Source organism: Microchirus variegatus (genome assembly GCF_963457635.1).
Source record: "Microchirus variegatus genome assembly, chromosome: 9".
Taxonomy (NCBI): domain Eukaryota; kingdom Metazoa; phylum Chordata; class Actinopteri; order Pleuronectiformes; family Soleidae; genus Microchirus; species Microchirus variegatus.
This window is the reverse complement of record NC_139810.1, coordinates 26884285-26907492: the sequence shown is the minus strand read 5'-3', so window position 1 is coordinate 26907492 and position 23208 is coordinate 26884285. Positions and strand designations below refer to the sequence as shown.

General features: G+C 40.8%; 3 protein-coding genes across 3 annotated transcripts in view; all 3 read left to right on the top strand.

Annotated features, from left to right (window-relative positions):
- The window catches only part of pou6f1 (POU class 6 homeobox 1), a gene marked incomplete at its 3' end in the record, with an annotated part of 195233 nt that overhangs the window by 14714 nt on the left and 157311 nt on the right, over positions 1–23208 (top strand). Inside the window, exon 11 of the mRNA XM_083895537.1 lies at positions 37–373. Within this exon, the coding sequence (XP_083751663.1) occupies positions 37–373 (337 nt within the window). The remainder of the gene's footprint in view (positions 1–36; positions 374–23208) is intronic.
- tfcp2 (transcription factor CP2) lies at positions 2640–14745 on the top strand. The gene is made up of 16 exons (XM_083894917.1): positions 2640–2906; positions 3189–3396; positions 4685–4836; positions 6226–6302; positions 6425–6530; positions 6792–6898; positions 7829–7981; positions 8131–8241; positions 9044–9132; positions 9228–9276; positions 9531–9624; positions 9791–9881; positions 9971–10077; positions 12831–12973; positions 13056–13107; positions 13696–14745. Exons 2-16 carry the CDS (start codon positions 3275–3277, stop codon positions 13731–13733), a joined length of 1491 nt encoding a protein of 496 aa, XP_083751043.1. The 5' UTR covers positions 2640–2906; positions 3189–3274; the 3' UTR covers positions 13734–14745.
- csrnp2 (cysteine-serine-rich nuclear protein 2) lies at positions 19213–22761 on the top strand (the record flags this gene model as incomplete). Its single annotated transcript, XM_083894944.1, has 4 exons — positions 19213–19372; positions 19490–19752; positions 20768–21064; positions 21826–22761. The coding sequence occupies 4 exons, from the start codon at positions 19213–19215 to the stop codon at positions 22759–22761; spliced, it is 1656 nt and encodes a 551-aa protein (XP_083751070.1).

Here is a 23208-nt window from a genome sequence, read left to right as displayed (position 1 = left end):
AACAACAAAAAATATTTTTTTTGCTTTGCACTGCAGGTTTGAGAAGCTGGATATAACCCCCAAGAGCGCTCAGAAGCTAAAGCCAGTGTTGGAGAAGTGGCTGGCTGAAGCTGAGCACTGGAACCAGAAAGGCCAGCAGAACCTGATGGAGTTTGTCGGCGGAGAACCGTCCAAAAAACGCAAGCGGCGCACGAGTTTCACTCCGCAGGCCATCGAGGTTCTCAACTCGTACTTTGAGAAGAACGCGCTGCCAACAGGCCAAGAGATTACCGAAATCGCCAGAGAGCTGAACTACGACAGGGAGGTCGTTCGAGTTTGGTTCTGCAATCGACGACAGACACTGAAAAACACGAGCAAGATCAATGTCTTCCAGGTTCCCACCTGATTTTTTTTTTTTTGGGGGGGGGGGAAGCAGAACATTTAATACAATGACACAACTGTAGATAGTGTTGTAAATAGGATTTAAACGCTTTTAAAAGCTAATAAAATATGACATTTTCTGAGAAAATCATGGAAAATACACGACTAACATCTTAGGAGAGTACCTCAAAACGGTTCCTTTTGTGTTTGAGGTCAAACTGCGCGACACAAAGGTTAAAGAGGTCATGTTGACGAACATGTGGTTTTATAGGCTGCACTTCTCGGTTATTTTAACACGCACTGATTAACGTTGAGTTTTTATTACGTTTATATCGTTTTTGCACAACGACTGACATTATGCCTATTTTTAAATCATGTGCGTTTGACTTTCTGCAGCAAACACAAATAGTAACGACAGTTATTTGTAGGCAAAAAAAAAAAACTAGTTTCATCCCCGTTTTCATCAGAATTCTAACAAATGCCAAAAATCCCATTGTCCTTTATTGACTCATAACTTTGTGACACATGTTTTTGGACAATCAATCAAAATGTTGATATTGATAATCACAAAGATGGGCATAAAATGTGAAATCAGACATTTCTAATGTTACACAGACAACAGGTGCTCTTCAAAGTAAAAGTGTGGCTCCAGCTATTGCCATTTAAAGCCACTTCACTTATTTTAGTTGGCTATACTTTATTTTTTTCTGCAGTTAACGATCGAGGACTCATTTTGTCCACAAAAGAAAATGACTCAGTTGTAATGATTTCTTTGTTATATGAAGCAAAAAAAAAGAGGCTTAAATTACTATAATAATTATTGAAAATGGTTTCACGTGTCTGTCCGATACGTGTCCTCCTTTTTATGATTTCTGTTCCCTGTGCTTATGGTACTCTGAGAGTATGCTGTGTTTTCTCTGTTCCATGTTGTCTCGTCGCTTAATGATTTGACTTCCTGTGTGTGACATTATGTCTGAAGCATTAGTGTCAGATTTTTCTAACTGTTTTTTTTTTTTCTTAACCTAATATCAATCAAATTGATTAACTGGATTGTAAAAAAAAAAAAAAAAAAAAAAAAGAGGAAGTATCTCTAACTACAAATTAAGAGTTTGTTATTGATGTGTTTAATCTGAATGAGTTAGATGAACGTTGCATGTGCAGTATGGAGTTATCATGCGCAGTTTTCTGTTTGCTTTGTTGATTCATGAATTATTTGCACTTTAGTGACAACTTGGAAGGTCAACGTTTAAAATTGAGTTTGCAAAATAATGTTTTTTTTTTGTTTTCTACAAATTGTGGCATCACTAGCAAAACTACAATCACCACCGTCTACATCAACGTCTATTTTAATATACTTTTTTTTCAATTGAATTGTAAAATACTGCAGATTAACTATAAAACCTCACACGCATTATTTACTTTGAAAGATTTTCTTTGACTTTTGTGAATGATAAAGTTAAGTTACTAATGGTACATTTCACCTTTTGAATAATAGCACACTGACACTGCAGTAGACACTTATGTCAAACCATAAAAACGTGTAATAATATTGCAAAGACCTTTATTAATGTATGTTTTTACTTGAATGTTCAACACGACAAGACAACCCAGACAATATGGTTTATCATGAAGACGTGGATAAAAGAAATAACATATAAGCTATTGGTTGTTGTTTTTCGTCTCTGCAAAGCACACAGACAGAATATAAAGTCAAAGTAGGGAAAACTATAAAAAGGGAAACACAAAAGTTGGACACTTTTCTTTTTCATTTCCTGTCAAATTAAATAAATAAACCTCATCTTTGTAAATCACTCCCTGTTGTACTTGGTTGTGTGATTTATAAATCTATGTAATTGATAGATTTGTTTAGTGAATACACTTTAAAAAAAAACAGACCAACAACTATGTAATGATTTTAAATTATGATCATGGCATGAGTTACTTGTCAATCTCGTATTTATCCCTAATCTATGTGGCAGTTTTATATTATATTATTTATATACAGTTTTTATTTTATTTTACAGACCATAGTGAATTTATCTTGTAAGGCCAAACAGTCAAACTATTATAAATATTCATTTTTTTATAGAGAAAAACTGTGAGAACATGCTCTCTGACCTGTTGTATTACTGGTCTTGAGCAGTGGGTGGCAGTAATGAGCCCCAACGTTCGTTACCAGTACTGCAAGCGTGACTACACGAAGAAGAGAAAGCGGAAATTACTGTTACCCGTTTTACTGAAGGCGCTACTAGATAAACAAACAAAAGCGGAACGCGATATCACATGTGTTCGCGAGCCTGGTTTCGTTAAGGTGCTTTTCTGTGCGTGAGTAACCGCGATAATGTGTCCCGCGAGCCCCCCCGCTATCATAGGGTAAGAAGAGGAGTTAGCATCCCCTCTGGCTAAGTGCGTTGGCACAGTGGCTCCGTCGTTAGAGCTAAGCGGTTAGCGCGACATGTTTATTTTAGTGCTGGGAAGAAGCAGCGCGACATGATGGCACGAAACTGTCGCAGAGTCGGCAAGTAGCTGCGCCTTTTCACCTGAAGGTAAGAGCGATGCTGAATATTGAATAAAAACGAGTCAAACCGAGTGGCGCGTAACAAATATCGCAGCTTACCGTATGTTGTTGTTTGGATGTCGGCAGTGTTGCGGTTACATACAACGTGTACTTGTGAACTTAATGCTGACCCTCAAGTGCTCCGCATTGTTCAGTATTACTCACACATACGCGCTTTTGCTGCTTAAATTGGGACAGTTTTGACTGCTTCGTTTGCAGATGGAGCCACATTCCACTCCGTTTAACTTCTTATTTTCTCTGTCCATTAAAGGTCGTGGTGACGCGGGTGTAAAAACTTGACTCAAGTTTGAATCAGAAGTGCACTCCACAGCATCTCTCCACGCAGCCATCGTCACCATGGCGTGGGCTCTCAAGTTGCCTCTCACGGATGAAGTGATAGAGTCCGGGCTGGCTCAGGACTTCGATGCCAGTCTGTCCGGCATCGGCCAGGAGCTCGGTGCAGGGGCGTACAGCATGAGGTACAGTGTCGACGCGATGAACGGCTTCATTTTTAACTTTAAATGTGTTTATTTGGCGAGGGACAGTGTTCATCAGTGAGCGTTTCTGCAAATGCACCAGAGTTACTGTTTTGGACAGAACATAAAAACAGCAAGATGAAATATCAGACGCCCACTGCAGTGAAATCAAAACAATCTGCTCAAAGATTGTAGGACAACCACTTGAAAAACCTTATGAATCATCCTCCATGTTGAGACTGGCTCTGACCATAATAACCATGCCCTGAACCATGAATACAAACTGTTTCCATCTGGCCGGAGGTGCAAGTTTCCACAGTTCAATTAGGTTAGACTGAAGATTGTGTACAAGTCAATCTTTAAACTAAATATGGAACTTTGAAGAGCCTTGAACGCCATCTTCTGTCCATCTTGCAATGTGTGTTTGTGTCTGTGGTTTCTCTGCGAATGTAATGTTTTATGTCTGTAGTTTTTTTTTTGCAAAAAAAGCTGCTATGATGCAAGACACATGATTTCAGGCATATTCTGGCAATAATAAAGTATTATTGTATCATATAGATACGTATATAATATGTATACAGATGAATGAATGAAGATGGTATACAGTACACAAAAGACTGGTGACAAATGCAGTGAGCAGACACTGTATATTTATATATATTTACTTGATACAAGTGAAGCAACCGATATTATACTGTGTTCAGTTCACTTTATGTTGACACATTTTTTCGTTTTAATGTAAAAAAATATTTTTAATAAAATGGGTAATAACAACAACAGAGCTCAGAAACTCTCTATGTCACAATGCAGCTAAACCCTGAATTATTGAGTGTAAATGTCTAAATATATTTATGATGTATCGACACAGTCTTTTTTGGAAAAAACAACTATGTAAAAATCTGTGGAGATTTTGTTGACGGACACTTAGCTGTGCAGGAGATCAGTATCTATCTACTTTGTGTCATTTTCTGGCTGGTTAAATTCTCTCTCATATGTTGCCGCACAGTGTGTGCAGTTTCCCAGAAATGCTCCCGTTGCGTGGAACAACGAGTTCGTCAGTGGATACTTTGGTATTTAGTGATGTTGCCTACATCTCCGCCATTATGATTAATGACCTGGAAATCTGATAAAGGCAAAAACCTGCTGGAGATGGTTGGTTGCAGATGGGTTGGCTGGCGTGAGACTCTCCCTTATTTTAATCATAAGGTTTAAAATAACTTGACAAACGATTATCGCTGTGGTATGGCGGCTAATGTACACATATCTTTGTTCTTTTGTCTCCGTTCCCCAGTGATGTACTCGCCCTCCCCATCTTCAAGCAGGAGGAGTCCAACCTTCCCCCCGACAATGAAAACAAGATCCTTCCCTTTCAGTATGTTCTGTGTGCAGCTACCTCGCCGGCCGTTAAACTGCATGACGAAACACTCACCTACCTCAACCAAGGTTAGCATTGGTGTACTTTCAGCTTTGCGTAAAGTGGAAAAGGAAGGAATAATGCAGAGATCCAATTCACTATCACTATTTCCTCTGTGTGTGTGCAAATATAACTAAGTCTAATTCTATTCACATCTAAGAACACGCATTATAAGCCACAAAGTAAATCCAATTCCCATTTGTTATCATCTGTGTGGCTGTAGAGCATCACAGAGAGGCTCTGTAACGGCATGTTTTTCAAAAACAAGCACCAGTATATAGGGTTCCTACGCAGCATGGAAAAGTATGAAAAAGTACGGGATTTAATTTGAGTAATTCCCAGGTCTGGATAAGTATCGAAAAAGGGAAAAAAATATGGAAAAAGGTTTGTGTTGTTTCCAGACTATTATCTCACTTTGGAAAATGAAATATATTAATATATACAAATATAAACAAATTAATAACGCAACATAGCCTACCTGTAGATGATATGAAACGAACAAAGCTGGCTGTAGAATGGTGTCGGGTTACCGTGGTTACCGTTCGACGTACAACTGCGATCCACATTTATTTATTATTTTCCAATACGCGTCGTCGAGCCAGCCACCTATTGTCGGCCACGACAGTGTCATGGGTCCGTGAGTGAACGATTTTGAAACCATTTATTTACATAATAAGCATCTCACAGTTGGTATTCAGATGTTTAATATTGACTGAAAAATCCTCAGAGAAGACTGGAAATTTGAGTCTGGAAAAGTATGGAATTTTTAAAAATGGAAAATGTGTAGGAACTCGTGAGTTTAGTGACATATTGTTGTCTGACTGTTCAGTCTGTCGTGTGCGTGTTTACAGTGAAAAGGTGAACGCCAATAAAACTTATTAATTTCTCCTCTGGTACAGATATTGTGATGTTTGATTGACTGCTAGTGTATGTTGTATTGCAGAGTTACAGTAATGCTATTATTACCACGGGCAAAGAAATCGTTAAAGAAAGAAATGATCAAGGGTGTAAGGATGTAAAACAAAAAAAATTGCACTCTTGTGAGAAAGGTAACTAAAAAGGTTAGATAACATTAAAAAGTCATTAAATTTGATTCCCGGAGGCATTAAAAATAGGGATGCAACTAATATTTGGCCACTGAAAATGAAGACTTTTATCACCAAACCACCGAAACAATGTTTGATGACCACCCCTATGCATCAAAAGAAGGATATTTTATGTGTGCATATGTATGCCTATACATGAAAGATACACGCACACACACAGTGTAGTATTTGCAGTTAGTCATGGGCGTTAATTTTCTTTTAAATGCATTAAAAAGCATTAAATTAGATTCTCTGGTACCTGCTAAAACCCTGTATCTTGTGTTGTAATCAACTGAGGTCTATTTATTCATCACATGGACTCTTTCATTACAGGCCAGTCCTATGAAATTAGAATGCTTGACAATCGGAAAATTGGGGAGCTTCCAGAAATCACTGACAAAATGGTCAAGGTGAGATTCTGCCATTTCACGTCATTATACGTCAAATTATCTGAATTAGAAACCCGTTGTATCATCCTTGAATATCCTTTTTTAAATCCTTGGTTTAAAACAAAGATTCCTCTGCATTTCAGAGCATTCTTCGCGTGGTCTTTCATGACCGACGACTTCAGTACACGGAGCATCAGCAGCTGGAAGGCTGGCGCTGGAACAGGCCTGGTGATCGCATCCTTGACCTTGGTGAGCACTGAGCAAAAAAAAAAAAGAAAAAAGAAATGATGCCTGTTCTGCTCATGGGTTCCAAACAGTTCTGGTTCTTTGTCAGTTAATTATCGCCACACAAGGCCGCACGACAACAACCTTTCCGCACATGCATCCAAAATATCAAGCGAAAAGAACCAGAACTGTCACAGAGTGATATACAGTGGTGATGTTTGCAATATTGTTTTCCATTCAGAACTAATTTGATAACGGCCTGTTTTGCGTTATTATCCATTGCAGATATTCCCATGTCAATTGGGATAATCGACCCCCGGGCTAACCCTACTCAACTTAACACTGTGGAGTTCCTTTGGGATCCGTCAAAAAGAACCTCAGTTTTTATCCAGGTAGCATGACGGACCACCTACTCTCATTCATGAAAAGCAGTGGCAGATATTTCAGGAAATTTACAGCACTTTTTTGGATATTAGCGTTTTAGGTTGCTAACATTTAGTCCATTCTGTTTGGTGAAACATGTACACTACTGTTCAAAAGTTTGGGGTCACTTAGAAATGTCCTTAGTTTTAAAGGAAAGGCGCTGAATATAACATTAAATGAATCAGAAATACACTCTATATTTCCAGCAACCATCTCTCCGGTGTTCTAATGCTACATTGTGTTTGCTAATCGCGTTAGAAGGCTATTGGACGATTAGAAAAACCCTTGTGCATTTATGTTAAATTCATAATTTGTAATCTTGTCAATGTCTTGACTATATTTTCATTTTGCAACTCTTTTGATGAATAAAAGTGTGACTTTTAATTAGAGCTGAAACGATTAATCGCTGAATCGATTATTAATCGATTACTAAATAAATCGCCAACTATTTTGATAATCGATTAATCGGTTTGAAGCTTTTTTCAACAAGATTTATGATTGTTTCAGCTTCTTAAATGTGAATATTTTCTTTGTTTCTTTGCTCCACATAAACAAAGAAATAATTAAGACGGAATCATTTTGTTTTGTGGTCAAAACAAGCGATCGAGAACATCATCATTTCCAGCTCCAACGTTATTTTTTAGCATTTTCTGACATTTTATGCACAAAACGATTAATCGAGAAAATAATTGACAGATTAATCGATTACGAGAATAATCGTTAGTTGCAGCTCTACTTTTAATGGAAAACACAAAAGAATTGTGTTGTTGACCCCAAACATTTGAACGGTAGTGTAATTCTCCATGCTGTAATTCATTCCATTTTGCTCAATGTTCTTTTTATTTCACACACTCGGTATATTATATGTGATTAAAATATAATATTCCTCACTTCTTTAGGTTCACTGTATCAGCACAGAATTCACAATGCGCAAGCACGGAGGAGAAAAGGGAGTCCCGTTCCGCATCCAGATCGACACTTTTAAGGAGAACGAGAGCGGCGAGTACACGGAGCATCTCCACTCTGCCTCCTGTCAGGTCAAAGTGTTTAAGGTGAGGGAACAGAGAACGACGGGGAAGGAGAAAAATTAACAGGAAAAACAACAAACAAACAAACACACGTGATGCACTGAAATGCAAACACTTGTTTGTTTTTAATCTCTGCTAGTGATGTTCATGTAGCGTCACATGACCTGTTTCAGCCCAAAGGTGCAGACAGAAAACAGAAGACGGACAGGGAGAAGATGGAGAAACGGGCGCCGCAGGAGAAGGAGAAGTACCAGGTGTCTTATGAAACAACCATCCTGACAGAGGTGAGCGTCATGTTATCTAATGTTTTAATAAACAAACATGTTCTTATTTAAACTGGGATAATTAAAAAAAAAGGAACTAAAGGATATTTACAGGTACTTATGGGTGTTGGCCCCAATTCCATCTAGTTGCACTCATGATTTTTATTGTCAGTTAACCTTCAACTCTTTTTTTTTTTTCCTCTTTTTATTTGTTTAGTCTCTGTAACGTATAACAAAAAAAAAGAAAACAAACGCTCACGCAGCTTCCCAGAGTCCCCGGTGATGTCTTTAAATTCTTTGTTTTGTCTGGTCATTAGCTGGAAAACTAAATTTTCTTTACTTTTCTGTGCAAAACAGCAAGAAATCCTCACCCTGAAGAAGCTGTAGAAGGATTAACCATGAGAATAAAATACAATTATGAATCTGTTATTCGTAATTGTTGTCCCAGGTTAATGTTCTGCCTCAAATCTCAAATTCCAACACATTAGTAAATACTGGAGCTGCAACTAACGATTATTTAAAAACGGAACCAAAGTGATTTCGTTTTTATTGATTTCTTTGTTATGTGGAGCAAAGAAACAAAGAAAATATTCACATTTAAGGAGCTAAAACAATCAGAAATCTTGTTTTAATAAAGAAAAATAGCTTCAAACCGACTAATCGATTATCAAAATGGTTGACGATTAATCAGAGTAATCCAATATTAATCGGTTAATTGTTTCAGATCTAGTAAATACACGTGTGGATACGCTGAATGTGAAATGTGAAGCTGAGGCTTTTTATGCGACTGCAGCCTAAATGTACCACTGAACGTCTTTTGCAGTGTTCTCCGTGGCCCGAGGTCACATACGTGAACAACTCCCCGTCTCCTGGCTTCAGCAGCACACACAACAACTTCCCAGTAGCAGAGGGGTATGGGAATTTAAAACAGTTTCTACCTTTACGCAAACAATTATTGCCTGTTGGAATCAGGGATTCTAACACGGTTACTTTTTCATTCTCTTCAGAAACGGATCACCGACCCACCAGCCGGAGCCTGTTGTTCCGGTTGCCGATGTAAGTGCGACCGTCCTCCACTGCATATTAACATTCACAAATTCAAAGCCGATTCGCTGTAACTTTTTCCAAGTGGATTCATTGAGACGCTTTGAAAACATTACGCAGAAATCTGTCTGACCTGTGTCGTGGTGTGAATGAAAGTAGTTATCATTCATCAGCTCCCAGCCAAGGCTTGACTTTGAAACTCTTCTCTTTTTATTACACAGAATAATCAACTGTCTCTCTTATTTTTCTTCTTCTTCTTCTCTCAGAATTTGTTACCCACAGCCACGCCGCAGGACGCACAACAGTGGCTTCACAGAAACCGATTCTCACCTTTTTGTCGACTCTTCACCAACTTCTCAGGTAAAATGGCTCCCAAATATGGAATTGTTGCAAATGATGCACGTTTATGTTGGAGCAGTGTCTCTTTCAGCTGGTTAAAAAAAAAGAGACACTTCCCTCACAAGGAGCAGGTGCAGCACATGTAGATATGTAAACTTGTGAAATGAATGTTGTGTCTCTGTCTCAGGGGCAGATTTGTTGAAGCTGACCAGAGAAGATGTCATTCAGATCTGTGGTCCAGCCGATGGTATAAGACTCTTCAATGCACTGAAGGGACGGTGAGTCCTCTTTTTATAAAGATAAGAATGTCTTTGTACTTTTATGGACATGTTTCATGAACATTTCTCTGTGTGCCTGCTCTTTATAGCGTGGTACGTCCGAGGCTGACCATCTACGTTTGCCAGGAGTCTCAGCAGTCGCGGGAACAGCAACAGAAGCATGAAAACGGAGATGCTGCCACCAACACTTTCTTTAGTGAGTCCTTCTTCACAGTTGATTCGAGTCATTTTTGAATTACACTTCAGAACAAGATGGTTCTCATTCCTGCTGCTTGGACTCCCTCCCTGTTCCTCTTCCACGCTCTAGTGCGTAGCCTTTAAATATAAACAAATGTCATGCAGATTCAGACCATTGACGATTACGCCTGTCAACTCTCAGTATAATGGTGTTAAGGTCTTGTGTTGCCCAGCGACATTCCTGCACTGCACACAGGAAGTGATTTGTTTCATGTCAAGACAGACTGAGGCAACATTGTCTTTTGTGAGGCAAGACTGTTGCAAACATTGTGTATTAAAATACACAATGTTGCGTGATAAGATCCACTCAGGAGCAGAGACATGAGCACAGCTGCGCACTCTGCACTGCTCATGAAGAAGTTGTTATTATCTGATAGTGCACTATTGTTTAAACAAAGTTTGTGGTGTGATTATATCTGTGCTTTCATTTTTACAATGTAATATTGCCTTTGCTAGTCTGAGCAGTGTTATATTAAGATATCGAAACCGTGGCCCCAAAACCATGATACATACCGAAGCGGGGTGAAACTGTACCATTGCATCCCTACTATATAATATATATACATTACTAGTCCATGAAAAAGTGCCCATAAAAAGTTGTTGAAGTGATTTCTAGTAGGGCTGAACGATTATGGAAAATAATCTAATTGCGATTTTTCGTGCCAATATTGCGATTGCGATGCAATTATTTTTTAAAGGTCTGAATCTTCTTTATTATTAAACAAAGACAAGCAATACATCATAAGTATGGCCAATACTATATTACATTAAAAATAAACTGTTCTTTCCTGGAAGACAGACCTCTGTTATGATGACATGAGGTGATGCATGAATAGATGATTTTTATTTAACTACTTAAATCACAATAGCATATTTGGAACTTACAAACATCTGAACATAAAGTGCTGAGAAGGAACCCTGGTGTTAAAATGAAAGTCAGTCACAAGTCACACAAAGTGCAGATTGCATATATATATGTGTATATATATATATACACATATATATATATATACACGCACATATTTATAAAAATATGTGGCTTTACCACACTCAGTTTTTTGATATCTGTGAACTGCTAGACAGTCATTAAATATTATAATAATAATAATAATAATAATAATAAATAAATAAAATATACACACAACCCGTTTTGAAGTGCGATCATATGGCGTAACTAGGGATGAGAATTTCAGACATTTTTTTTTTTTACAGCAGCAGCAACCGCAGCAATGCGGGGGTGGAAACTAACTATTCTACAGTGTACTACGTCGTTTTAGGCTCAAAAACGGTCCATTATTGAACATCAAAACAGCGATAATAAAAATGAGGGGAAAAAAAAAAAGCGAAGCAAAGAGAAACTCTCCGCTGGCACAGGTGTGTCTCACAGGTGTGTCTCCAGACGACTCAGGTTTTCGAACCTGCGCTCGTTGTGTCCACCAGAGTGCAGGATCTTGCCTGGGTGAGATGCCGTCTTCAATCGTGTAGACGGCTTATTGTTGTGTCCACCCCCGTTCTTAACATTAGCGCAAGCTCGTTCGCACTACACACGCACACACACGCTTGGACACACACAGTCACTGAACAGCTGTTCGGACAGCGGCCGAAGCTCCATAGTCACCTTACCGACCCGCCCTCACCTATTCCATTCACAAAAACGGGCCGTGACTCGTCCTCCGCAACGCGCGCATGTGAGAGCGCAGGGAGCCTGCATGTGACCAGAGTGCAGCGTCTGGTTAGACGATCTCGTTCGATTACATCACGTTTTACACGCGCATGTCACGTGAACAGCGTATAATCGCAGCCATTGCGGTTAGGAAATTGCACTTGATCATATCGCGATATTATCGCAAATGCGATATATCGTTCAGCCCTAATTTCTAGTCACTTGCCCCTGCACTGCCACGTATACACACAAGCGCTCCCTTAAGCCATGTTTCCATCATGGTACAGTTTGGTACAGTTTGGAATGTTAAAGCAAACAGTACCTTTTACTTGGTAGGTGGCGTGTGTACTGCGCTTGATGGCGACAAGGACATTAAACGCAACACAAGAGCTTGGTTTGTGGCCCCACAAGACGTCAAAGTTTGGTATGAGAATAGACTACAGCGGTGAAAAAATACTGGTACCCCCAAGGGAAGGGTGCCAAAAAATGGAACAGTTGGGGCCCAGTTATTTTGGTACTATTCCTAATGGAAACACAAAAAAAATGCATACTCTACCGAACACGGCTTTATTCGGGTTTGATAGTATTGCTTGGTTTCCATATGAAGGACACCACATAAGAAACATTTTATCGTTTCTGTTTGCTAAAGATCAAACCTCAATAACTTGCCAAAAGTTACCCACTATAGTTTTAAGCTAACCAGCTGCCTGCTGTAGCTTCATGTTTACTTCACAGAAATGAGATTGGCATCAGTTTCCCCTTAAATCTCAGTAATAAAGTGAAACGGCACATTTCTCTGTTGTCAAACTCTGTTGTTGTGAAGTTTATGTTTGTCTGAGGACAATGCTGTCTTTGTTCTGCTGTGGTCACAGCTGCTCCTCATGTCTACATCTCCTTCTCTCTCGGACTTGTGTTGTCAATTATTATTTGCAGGAGTAAACATTTTTTTCTAAAGATGACTGTGCTTTACTCACTCGCTCTCAAAGTAGAAGAATTCACTGAGAAAATGATTTGTTTTTGATCATATCTGCGTTTCTGTTTGGACACAGTATATCACGCCATCTACCTGGAGGAGCTGACGGCTGCTGAGCTGACGGAGAAGATCGCTCAGCTCTTCAACATCTCATCCAGACAGATCAACCAGATCTTTAAACAGGGTCCCACTGGCATCCATGTGATTGTCAGTGATGAGGTACACAATTATTATTATTATTATTATAATTATTATTACATTATTATTTCCCATATTAAATCATTCACTGTCTCTTCAACAGATGATTCAGAACTTCCAGGATGAAGTATGTTTTGTTCTGGACACAATGAAAGGTATGCAAGCCTGACGCAATAATGATTTATTTCAGTATGTGTATATGTATATGTATGTATATATATATGTATGTGTATATGTATATGTATGTATATATATGTATATATGTATGTATACATGTGTGTATATGTATATATGTATGTATGTATATATGTGTGTGTGTATATACATACATATATATGTATATATGTGTGTATATATATATTTTATATATATATATACACATATATACATATACATACATGTATATATGTATATGTATATGTATGTATATATATATGTGTATACATACATGTATATGTATATGTATATATATATATATGTGTATACATACATGTATATGTATATATATATATATGTGTATACATGTATATGTATATATATATGCGTATACATACATGTATATGTATATATATGTGTATACATACATGTATATGTGTATATACATGTGCACACGTATATATATATATATATATATATATATATATATATATATATATATATATATATATATATATATACATATATGTATGTGTGTTCATTAATAAAACCTTTTCTTACTATTTTTATTATCTTTTCTTTTCCAGACGACACAAACGATGGCTACCATATCATCTTAAAATGAACTCTGGGAAGGAGATTTGCGTACCTTTTTTCCCTTAGACCTGATCCAGTCCGCCCCTCTAGAACTCCTGTACTCCTCGTTGTTCTTGGAATATGTGGTGATGCACCCCCCTCACCCATCCCCCCCTCCTCCCCACCCAAAAAAAGTCTTGAGGCTGCTAGGAGGAACATGTGACTGGAGCGTCTCTCCTCACTATACCTTATTGTCTTACTTTTGAGGGAGTGACTCTTTAACTGCAGTGAAGTAACCTTCTCCTTCACGCCCTGCCATTTTCCTCCCTTAAATGGTTGCGTTTCCCCTTTGTCGCTTATGTCTCATGCAAAGGGTTGGTGGCACGACGGCTGCCATCGCTGTCCGTGTGTCTGTCGAGCGTCTGGTGTGCCAAAGCTCCAAAGTGTTTCACAATTAACTGTTTATCATCTCTTTTTTGTTTGTTTGTTTTTTTAAAGTACACCAACCAAAATGAAAAGCCAAGAAAAAGAGAAACGGTTACAAACGGGCAGCAGTCGGTGACTGTTGGGATCGACGTAATGCCAGTACGCGGGAAACGTGTAGCCGACACGTATCGTATCAAAGAGGCATCCAAATCAGCAGTCGGAGACAAAGAAGGAAAACTATGCTTCTTCAATTCCTCTGAGACCTAACCTTTGAAAAAACAAAACAAAAAAAACGTGTTTTTCCAGGTTCCCTGTCACTTTTAGGTCCTTTTGTAGTTAGCGTAGCATACATACTGGCACTTGTGATTGTTACTTTGAATCATGATTCGCGATGAAACACTGTCTACGTTAATAATCGCACACCAGCAAACTGTCACTGGTCCACGTGCTTCATATCCCGATCGGCTTGTTTCGTCTATTTTTAAGTAGATCGTTGTTTTAAGATGCTTTCATGACGAATCGCACGTTATGTTGGCAGATTATTTTAATACTCTCTTATGTTTTTTTCTTACATTTCTTCATCTTTTTATTTTTGGGGGATGTTGCCACGTCCAAACACCAATACATGTATGTACTGGTTGTTGTGCACACCAGAGCTGCATGTGAGTCGATAAAGTTAGTTCATGTTCATTTGATTGTCTTGCTTACATTAAACCTGATAGCTTGTCCGTCGAAGCCCCATCTCATCAACATTATTAAAATACTTACCCATGCACTGACTGTCATCTGTTTCTCTCGCGACAGTCTTTGCAAAGTGAAAGTGATATTTTTAACTATAGCCTCCATTTTTTTTTTAAAATGACCACAAAAATCGAATGACAGTCTATTCTTAAAAAGAACTTGAAGCTCATATTGACAACACGACTTCAAGCTGCTACAATTCAATGGTTCTCTCTCAAATATCCAAACATGCCACAAAAGCAGCATTTAGACACACTGACCTTCAAATTATAGCACCCTGATTACCAGAAAATGCCTCCTTTGTTTTGCTTCCACTGATTTTATTTGTAGCTCTTGGTGGCTTTTCTAGTTACATTGTTATTTAATACTTAAAGGGACACTGTGTAGTATTTATGGGTTTATATAACCCAAAATCCACTTTTTTTATACATATTATGTGCTCCTGCATTGTCTAGTCGCTGTATAATAGTTTTTGTTTAAATTTCGTAGTGTTTCAAAAAGTCATGTAAAATAACATGGTCGCGGGCCGCGGTTGCATAGCCACTGTTAGCAGTGAGACGCCATGTTTCTACCGGAGCCTGTAAGGACAAACGCGAGAGAACAAATCAAGCGTCTCTTTACTTGTAGCAGAAGTCCCGCCTCCTCTCTCTCCGCTTCGTCTGCTACGGCCGCGGTAGCTCCGCCCTCTCCCTCGCCTCACGAACCTCATCTGCTGACACGGAGAAAGACGACGAGGACGACATTTGACCGGCTGAGGACACCGTAGCGCTCAGGGAAGGGAGGGGGTGAGCAGAGGAGCAGTTCTTTGTTGAATTTCAGCCTCTCCTCTAGATGGCACTATAAACTACTTACTTCACCTTTAAAGCAGCATAGACCTATTTTAACACAGATTTTTATGACCAATTAATCATGGACATGAGTTTGACACGTGGTCTAGCACCATATCTTTACTCTGGTTCTGGTATGGAATGGTCGGGTTGGGGTTGTGGTTATTTTGGTGCTATTCCTAATGGAAATGCAAAAAAAAACAAAAACGTACCGTACAGTATTGAACCGTACCACTCGGTGAAAACCGAATATTCCGAATATTAAACCTAATATTCATCTTTATTTTTATGGGTACTAGAAATTCATTGTCTGTGCATATAACGGTACAGTATATTCAAATGTAAATAGTGCTTGTGCCCGTAGATGAATACTTTATACATAATTCAAAGCTTTTTTTCTTTGTTGGACAATTGAAGCCGACTACCAACGTGGACGCGCATAGATTTGTTGCCTTAGTAATCATGTCATGTACAGTGAATTAGTGAATTAGATTGAGCTGCAAGGTTTGTAATAATAATAATAATAATAGAATAGAATAGCTGTGTAAAATCTCACATCTGTTTCTGCTCAATATGAACAAAGAACACCGCCCCCCCCCCTTCTCTCTCGCCCCCTCCTCAGAAAAGAAAACACTATATTTCCCAGCATGCTCCGGTGCGCGACGTGCCTGTGACGTCACAATAAGTATATATACGGCTACAGGGAAGAATTTCTGCCTCCATTGTTACATTGTAACAAGCGGGGCCGGGGCGAAGCCGGGGGAGAAGAAAGGCGCCGTCTTCTCTCCACAGCGTTAGCAACGTCTTGAAACCACCGAGCCGCTGAATTTCCGCGTCGACATAAAAAAAAAAAAAAAAAGTGTGTTATTTATTTATCCGCAGAAGCGAAGCGAAGCCGCCCCGGTGAGAGAGAGAGAGAGAGACACTGAGACACACAGAGAGAGAAAGAAAGAGGGAGGAAAAAAAAGAAAGGGGGATAAACGGACACAGATGTCAGCGGATTTTCTCCAAGTCTTACAGCAGGAAGATAAGAGTATTTACATTCATTATTATTGTTTTTTGCACTAAGAATGTCAAGGAGTAAACGGCAGCTCGTCTTATGACACCACTTCATTCTTTTCTTTCTTCTCTCTCTCTCTCTCTTTCTGCCGGCTGCCCTTTAAATAGACGAGACATGCTAGATTTAAGTCAAACCGACAGCTTTTATGGACGTCTCCTTCTCTCTGTGTGTGTGTTCACAATGAGTGCAGCAGAACAATGAGCCCCTGAAGTAGCCTGATACACTCAGATGTGCTGTGTGTGCCACACAAGGGTTGCAGGTTGACAATCACTGGTGGGTTTAGCAGCAGCAGCAGCAGCAGCAGCAGCTCTGCTCCACGGCTGCAGTCTGGGTCTGGACACTCGCTGTGGGGTTTTTTGCACACACACACACACACACACACACACACAAAAAGAAAAGAAAGAAAAGCTTAAAAAAGCATCTGACTGGAGGTTGATGTGCAGCTCACACTGGACAGAGAAGAGACCTGCAGAGGTGGTTGGAATAAGGGTTCCTGTTTCTGCCTCAGGTAAGAAGAGGCTTTCACTGGTTTGCCATTGTGTGTGTGTGTGTTGTAGGAGTAAAAAAAATGAAAGGAGCTGGTATACTACAGTGTATATGTGTGTGAGAGAGAGAGAGGGGCCTGTGCCTGTCAGATTGATAACTAACCTCCCCCCACACACAGTCTGGTCAGTTTGCTGCAGACACACACACACACACACACACACACATTCAGACACTACCTGTCCCTGAGGGTAAATAAAACCCCAAAAGTCACAGATTTCTTTAAACACACTGAAAAAAAAAAAAAAGGAAAGGTCTGTAAATGAACTGGAGGGTGACTCTGTGTTTTTTTTTCTTTCCCCTCTCCCTTTTTCCCCCTTTATCAAAATGCAGCCTCTGCTCTATTTGCTCTATTTGCTCTATTTATACAACTGCATGAGTCCCAGTTGAAGAAATGGTTCACATCAGTGCTTTTAACTGTGTGTGTGTGTGTGTGTGTGTGTGTGTGTGTGTGTGTGTGTGTGTGTGTGTGTGTGTGTGTGTGTGTGTGTGTGTGTGTGTGTGTGTGTGTGTGTGTGTGTGTGTGTGTGTGTGTGTGTGTGCGTGCACTGATCCTGCCATGGCCTCATCAATCACAACATATTATAGCAACCTTATAAACCTTAAAAAGAAAAAACTGCACCTCCTTTTTTTACCCCTTCTCTCTCCTGCATCCCAATCTGAGCAACAAGACGTGGCTCAACTGGGCTGCGTGATGTCAGAAAACGATTTGATATGTTGAGTTTTGTGATAAATTATGATTGAATGAACAAACACTTAAATACAATATGATGTTACTGCTCTGGTTGCCTTTACATGCACTTTACATACTGTGAATGCATCATTTCCATTGCAACGTGAGCTTATTGAAAAATAATTGTCCCTGCATTGTGGAAGTAACTAAATAAACATTTGAAAAGTGAAATTTGAATTGAATCTGAACAGAATAAATTAAATCCAACTGCACTGCCTTTCACTGCAGTTGTCGAACAAATGATATATATATGTTATATGTGCTAATATTGCAGTGATGATACATTTGCAGTCCTGTCTGGCGTGGAACTTTTCAGTGACATCATTGACATCACCACAGCTGCAGCAGTTGTTCGATTATTCACTGTCCTCACAGCAGCTCCAGGTTTTGTCTCTGTGTGGCATCCATCACGTCTCACAATATAGCCTATAAGGACACACACTGCACCTCTCCATATTGTGTGTGTGTGTAAATAACGATTTCCTGTTTGTAGACTTAACGAAAGCCCAACCTGTGTCGTCTCTTTTAATGACAATTTGATATTGTTGTGACATTTAAACCAAAGCTCGGTTAATAATCATCCATGTGCGGATGGAGAACTGCATGATAAACTAGTAATTACCTTTAAAAGCAGCTTAGTCATACTGCAGGACGTGCTCATATGATACGGTGCAGTTTTGCACACTAAGGACAAGTATCATAGATTTCCATGCGTTCGCGTCTTATAAATATAAAACCCAATGCACCGCAGTGTGAACTTATATCATCATCATCACACACGTTCGGCAGTGTCTGTTCACCTTGTGTGACCTCTCCGGCTAATTTGCCGTAGATGTGATCAGCTGCAGCTTTCCCATCTCCTCTCTGTAGCAGAAGCTAAGAGGAAATTAGCAAACGAGTGTGGAGCTATGGGGATGATTTGCTCTCTCGTAGCGTGTGTGTGTGTATGAACCGTGCTTGCCTAGTTGCCATGGCGACGTTTTAGACTTGATTTTAAAGAAGGGTTTCATGTGAGGAAGGATGGAGGGTGTGTGTAAATGGTAAATGATGGAAAAATGGAGCACGGATGAAAGAAGTCGGGACCAAAGGAGTTTAACCGAGTGCACGTCGATATCAATGATCCACAAAAATTAGAGAACACAGAGCGTCCACTCTCATCGCACTACATTTGCTCTCTGCCCTCAGACACCAAGTTTCCATGGAGGCAGGCTCGTCCCTCAGCCTCAAACGACGATATGAAGAGGTGGACAACAACTCTCCATTCTCCACACCTAAGGACTCTGACGATGACATCTCCAGCAGCGACAGCGCTGACAGCTGCGACAGCCTCAACCCCCCTTCCAGCACCGCATTTACCCGTGAGCAACAACAACTGCAGTCACGTTAGATACAGAAACGACTACACTCATTACTCACGCACCACTTTGCGTGACAAATATCTTCCTCTTCTTCACCCCTCTCCCCTCTCATTGCAGCCACCTCCATCCTCAGACGGCACAAGCCGTCACCGGGGGGGAAACGGGTACGCTTCGATGTGGTGACGGTTTACTACTTCCCGCGGCGGCAGGGCTTCACCAGCGTGCCCAGCCAAGGGGGCAGCTCGCTGGGCATGGCCCGGCACCACTCCTCCATCAGGCACTACACGCTGGGCGAGTTTGTGCGCGAGCAGGAGAGCAGCCACAGGCACACGCTGCGCCAACACCTGCGCCAGGAGAAACTCAACGCGCGCAAGATGAAGGTACATTCAACGAGCAACTAACCGTTATTTTTGTAATCGATTAAGCAAACCTGGAAATGACGATGTTCTCGAATGTCTTGTTTTGTCCACAAACCAAAATGATGACATTTAAGAAGCTAAAGCAATCAGAAAGCTTGTTTTAACCATGAAAAAAAGCTTCAAACCGATTATCAAAATTAATTAACATTTGTCTTGTTCACAATTAATTTAGTAATCCCTTAATAATCTATTAATTGTTTCAGCTCTAGTTATGAATTCCCAAGACTTTTGTGAATATTTACACAAGCCGGCCCTGATGTTTTTACTTCAATTATGGATCTGAGCACTTCCTGCACCATAGTCCTTTGAATAAATCACTCATTAAGACAGTAGTACTTCCTCTAAGTAAAGTGTATGTGTGTAGCATCTTCTGAGGTATAAAATCTCAAAGTGCCTTACGTTAAACCTGTAGGGTTTAGCTTTTAAATATACACAAATGTCTGTTACATTAAGCCTATTAGCTCTTCACAATTTTTGTCCGTATTTTTCAGTGTTTTGACGTCAAGATTTCGTGATCATTTCGCGAACAGGAAGTGATTCTAGGACGACTGCAAACACGAGTGCGGAGCGCGACTGAAAACAAAACTTGGCGTGGCCACAAAACACATTTTAGAATAGCTAAAAAAAAAATAAAAAAAAATAACAGTTAAATCTGAACAAACACTTCTTGTCCCCGGCTGCTTCTGTGCTGCTGCTGTATACGCACAAACACTCCCTCAGTCAAGTTTGTTGCAAGACAGCGATGAAGGATGCAGCATATAAATGATTTTGCATCATTTCTGTTCACAAAGACCAAAGCAAGGTTGAATAATGACATTGACAACAACAAAAGCACCTTAAAACTAAGTACACAAATTTAAAAAAAAACAACTACTACTAAGGATTAAATAAAAGTCATTAAAATGATAATAATACTTAAATATTATCCGTAATAAACCAGATCATCCAAATAACTCTCATAACTCTTGTTCCACAGTTGACACGGAACGGCACAGTGGAGTGCGCTCAGGCCGACCTGCTGACCCTGGACGACGTGTCGGACGAGGACCTGGACGTGGACGGCGTGGAGGTGGACGACTGCTTCTTCTTGCAGCCGCTGCCCACAAAGCGGCGGCGAGCCCTGCTGCGAGCCTCCGGCATCGCTCGCATCGACGCGCGGGAGAAAGCCGAGCTCAGAGGCATCCGCCTGTCGCGGGAGGAGTGTGGCTGTGACTGCCGTCTGTATTGTGACCCCCGGCACTGTGGCTGCAGCCAGGCGGGGATTAAATGCCAGGTAACGGTTTGGTTTGGAGTGGGTGTGGAAGATTATTCTGAGATTTATTCCTTTCATGATAGCATTAAAAAAATAAATAAGAAAAATGAATGAAAACAAAAATATCTTATTATCCCAGATGCTGTACATGTGCTGTAAATCTCACAGTAACACATTCACTGATTTATCCAATCCAATCCAACTTTATTTGTAAAGCACTTTAAAACAACCAAAGTGCTGCACAGCAGAATAAATAAAACACAGAGTAAATAAAAAGCATAAAAGAGGTAATAGCATTCAACTAAAAAAACAACTTAAGTAAAAGACATAGAAAAAACAGATCAAATAAAATAAGTATATCCAAAAACATGCTTAAATGGAAATAACAAAGTAACAACATTGACACTTTAAAGGCAGATTTGAGTAGATGGGATACAATTTCTGAGGCTAATACTATATGAAACAAATGGTGGAACTATAAAACTGTAAATTCACTGAGTGACCCCGGCCAACATTGTGTTTCCATGACATTAAAACTGTATTTAGATGGAGAGAAATAAAACCGAATGAGTGGTCAGGCTGTTTTTACTCATCAGGAGAAAGTACACCTCTGTCTGAACCTGTTCAATCACACACTAACCAGATAATTGTCTTGTTTTTCTGCTGCGGTAACTTATGCAGATGAGGTTTTTGATGTTACTGTTAAAGTAGAGTGTTTACTCTACCTGTCCCTGGTCATTAAATAAAGTGAAAGTGAAATTGTTATCGGCTTTCTTTCCCAGGTGGATCGCATGTCTTTCCCGTGCGGCTGCTCTCGCGACGGCTGCGGCAACATGGCGGGTCGTATCGAGTTCAACCCGCTCCGCGTCAGGACTCACTACCTGCACACCATCATGAAACTGGACCTGGAGAAGAGGAGGATGCTCATCCAGGGACCCGGGGACCCGTATGCTGAGTCTGACCCAATATTCTCCCCCGCTTCCACTTGCCCTACTTCCCCAGACCTGTCCTCCATCGCCGGCCTGGACTCCGAGCTGGAGGAGGCGCAGGCGGCCGCGGAGGTCCAGGATCTGCTGGCGGAGGAGGACATACTGGAGCGGGAGAACGAGACGGCCGTGCTGCACCTGCAGAGCGCGGAGGAGCGGGAGAGGAGGAGGGAGCGGGAGGAGGCCGATGGGGAAGCGGTGCAGCAGGGGCTGGACGCCGGCGCTCTCGCCGAGCAGCCTCTCTGCCTTCTGCCAGCTGCTTTGGGAGAGGAGCTCTCTGAACAGGCAGATGTTCCAGGGGTGGAGCAGGTCCTTCTGCAGGGGCCGTTCCCCACCGGAGCGACGGTGTTGTGCATCACTGACGACCAGGAGCGGAGCCCGTCTGACCTCCTCAGTAACACAACATCGCTGCTCTACTATCAGCTCAGTTCGATAGAGCCTGCAGCCTTCGAGGACCTGCCTCGAGCGGAGGAGGAGACGAGAGAACAACACGCAGGAGGAGGAGGAGGAGGAGGTGGAGGTGAGAGCGTGAAGGGGAAACAAGTAGAAGAGTCACAGGGTGACACGCCTGAGAAAATCACCAGTCGGCAGAGTTTTGGCAAGAGCTCAGAGGATGTGTGTGTGGCAGCGGTGGAGGAGAAGGCGCCGCGTCGTCATCAGCGCGGTCTCCCCGAAGAACGATGCCAACGGGAGTCGGCGGGCGAAGTGGATCTACTTCCTCCTGAAGTTTAAACCCCCCCCCCCCCTCCTCCCCTCGGCTTCTCTGCAGATATTTTGCACAATAGCTTCATCAAAGATGAATAAATTACACATTTCACACTTGTTACTGCTATCATGAAGGTTGCAGATCTCCTGTGGTGACTGTCACTACGATAATATGTGGAGGATACATGATGAGGTGGTGGGGGGGCGGGGGGGTAGATACCGAAAGCACATACAGATCACTCCCCGGAAGTGATAAGCGACGCTGTACGTAGTTCTGTTGGGGGTGATAAACGCGGCCTTAATGGGGAAAAAAACAACAACAACAACATAAAAACACTCGTGTGTGTGGGAGTCATTTGTCGCACAGCCGCTAGTGCTTTCTGTTTCTGCAGACGCAGTGTGTGAATGCTGACATAAGCCTTTTTTGTTCGGTGGTATATAAAGCTATCAACACTTAACACAAATTGCTGGCGT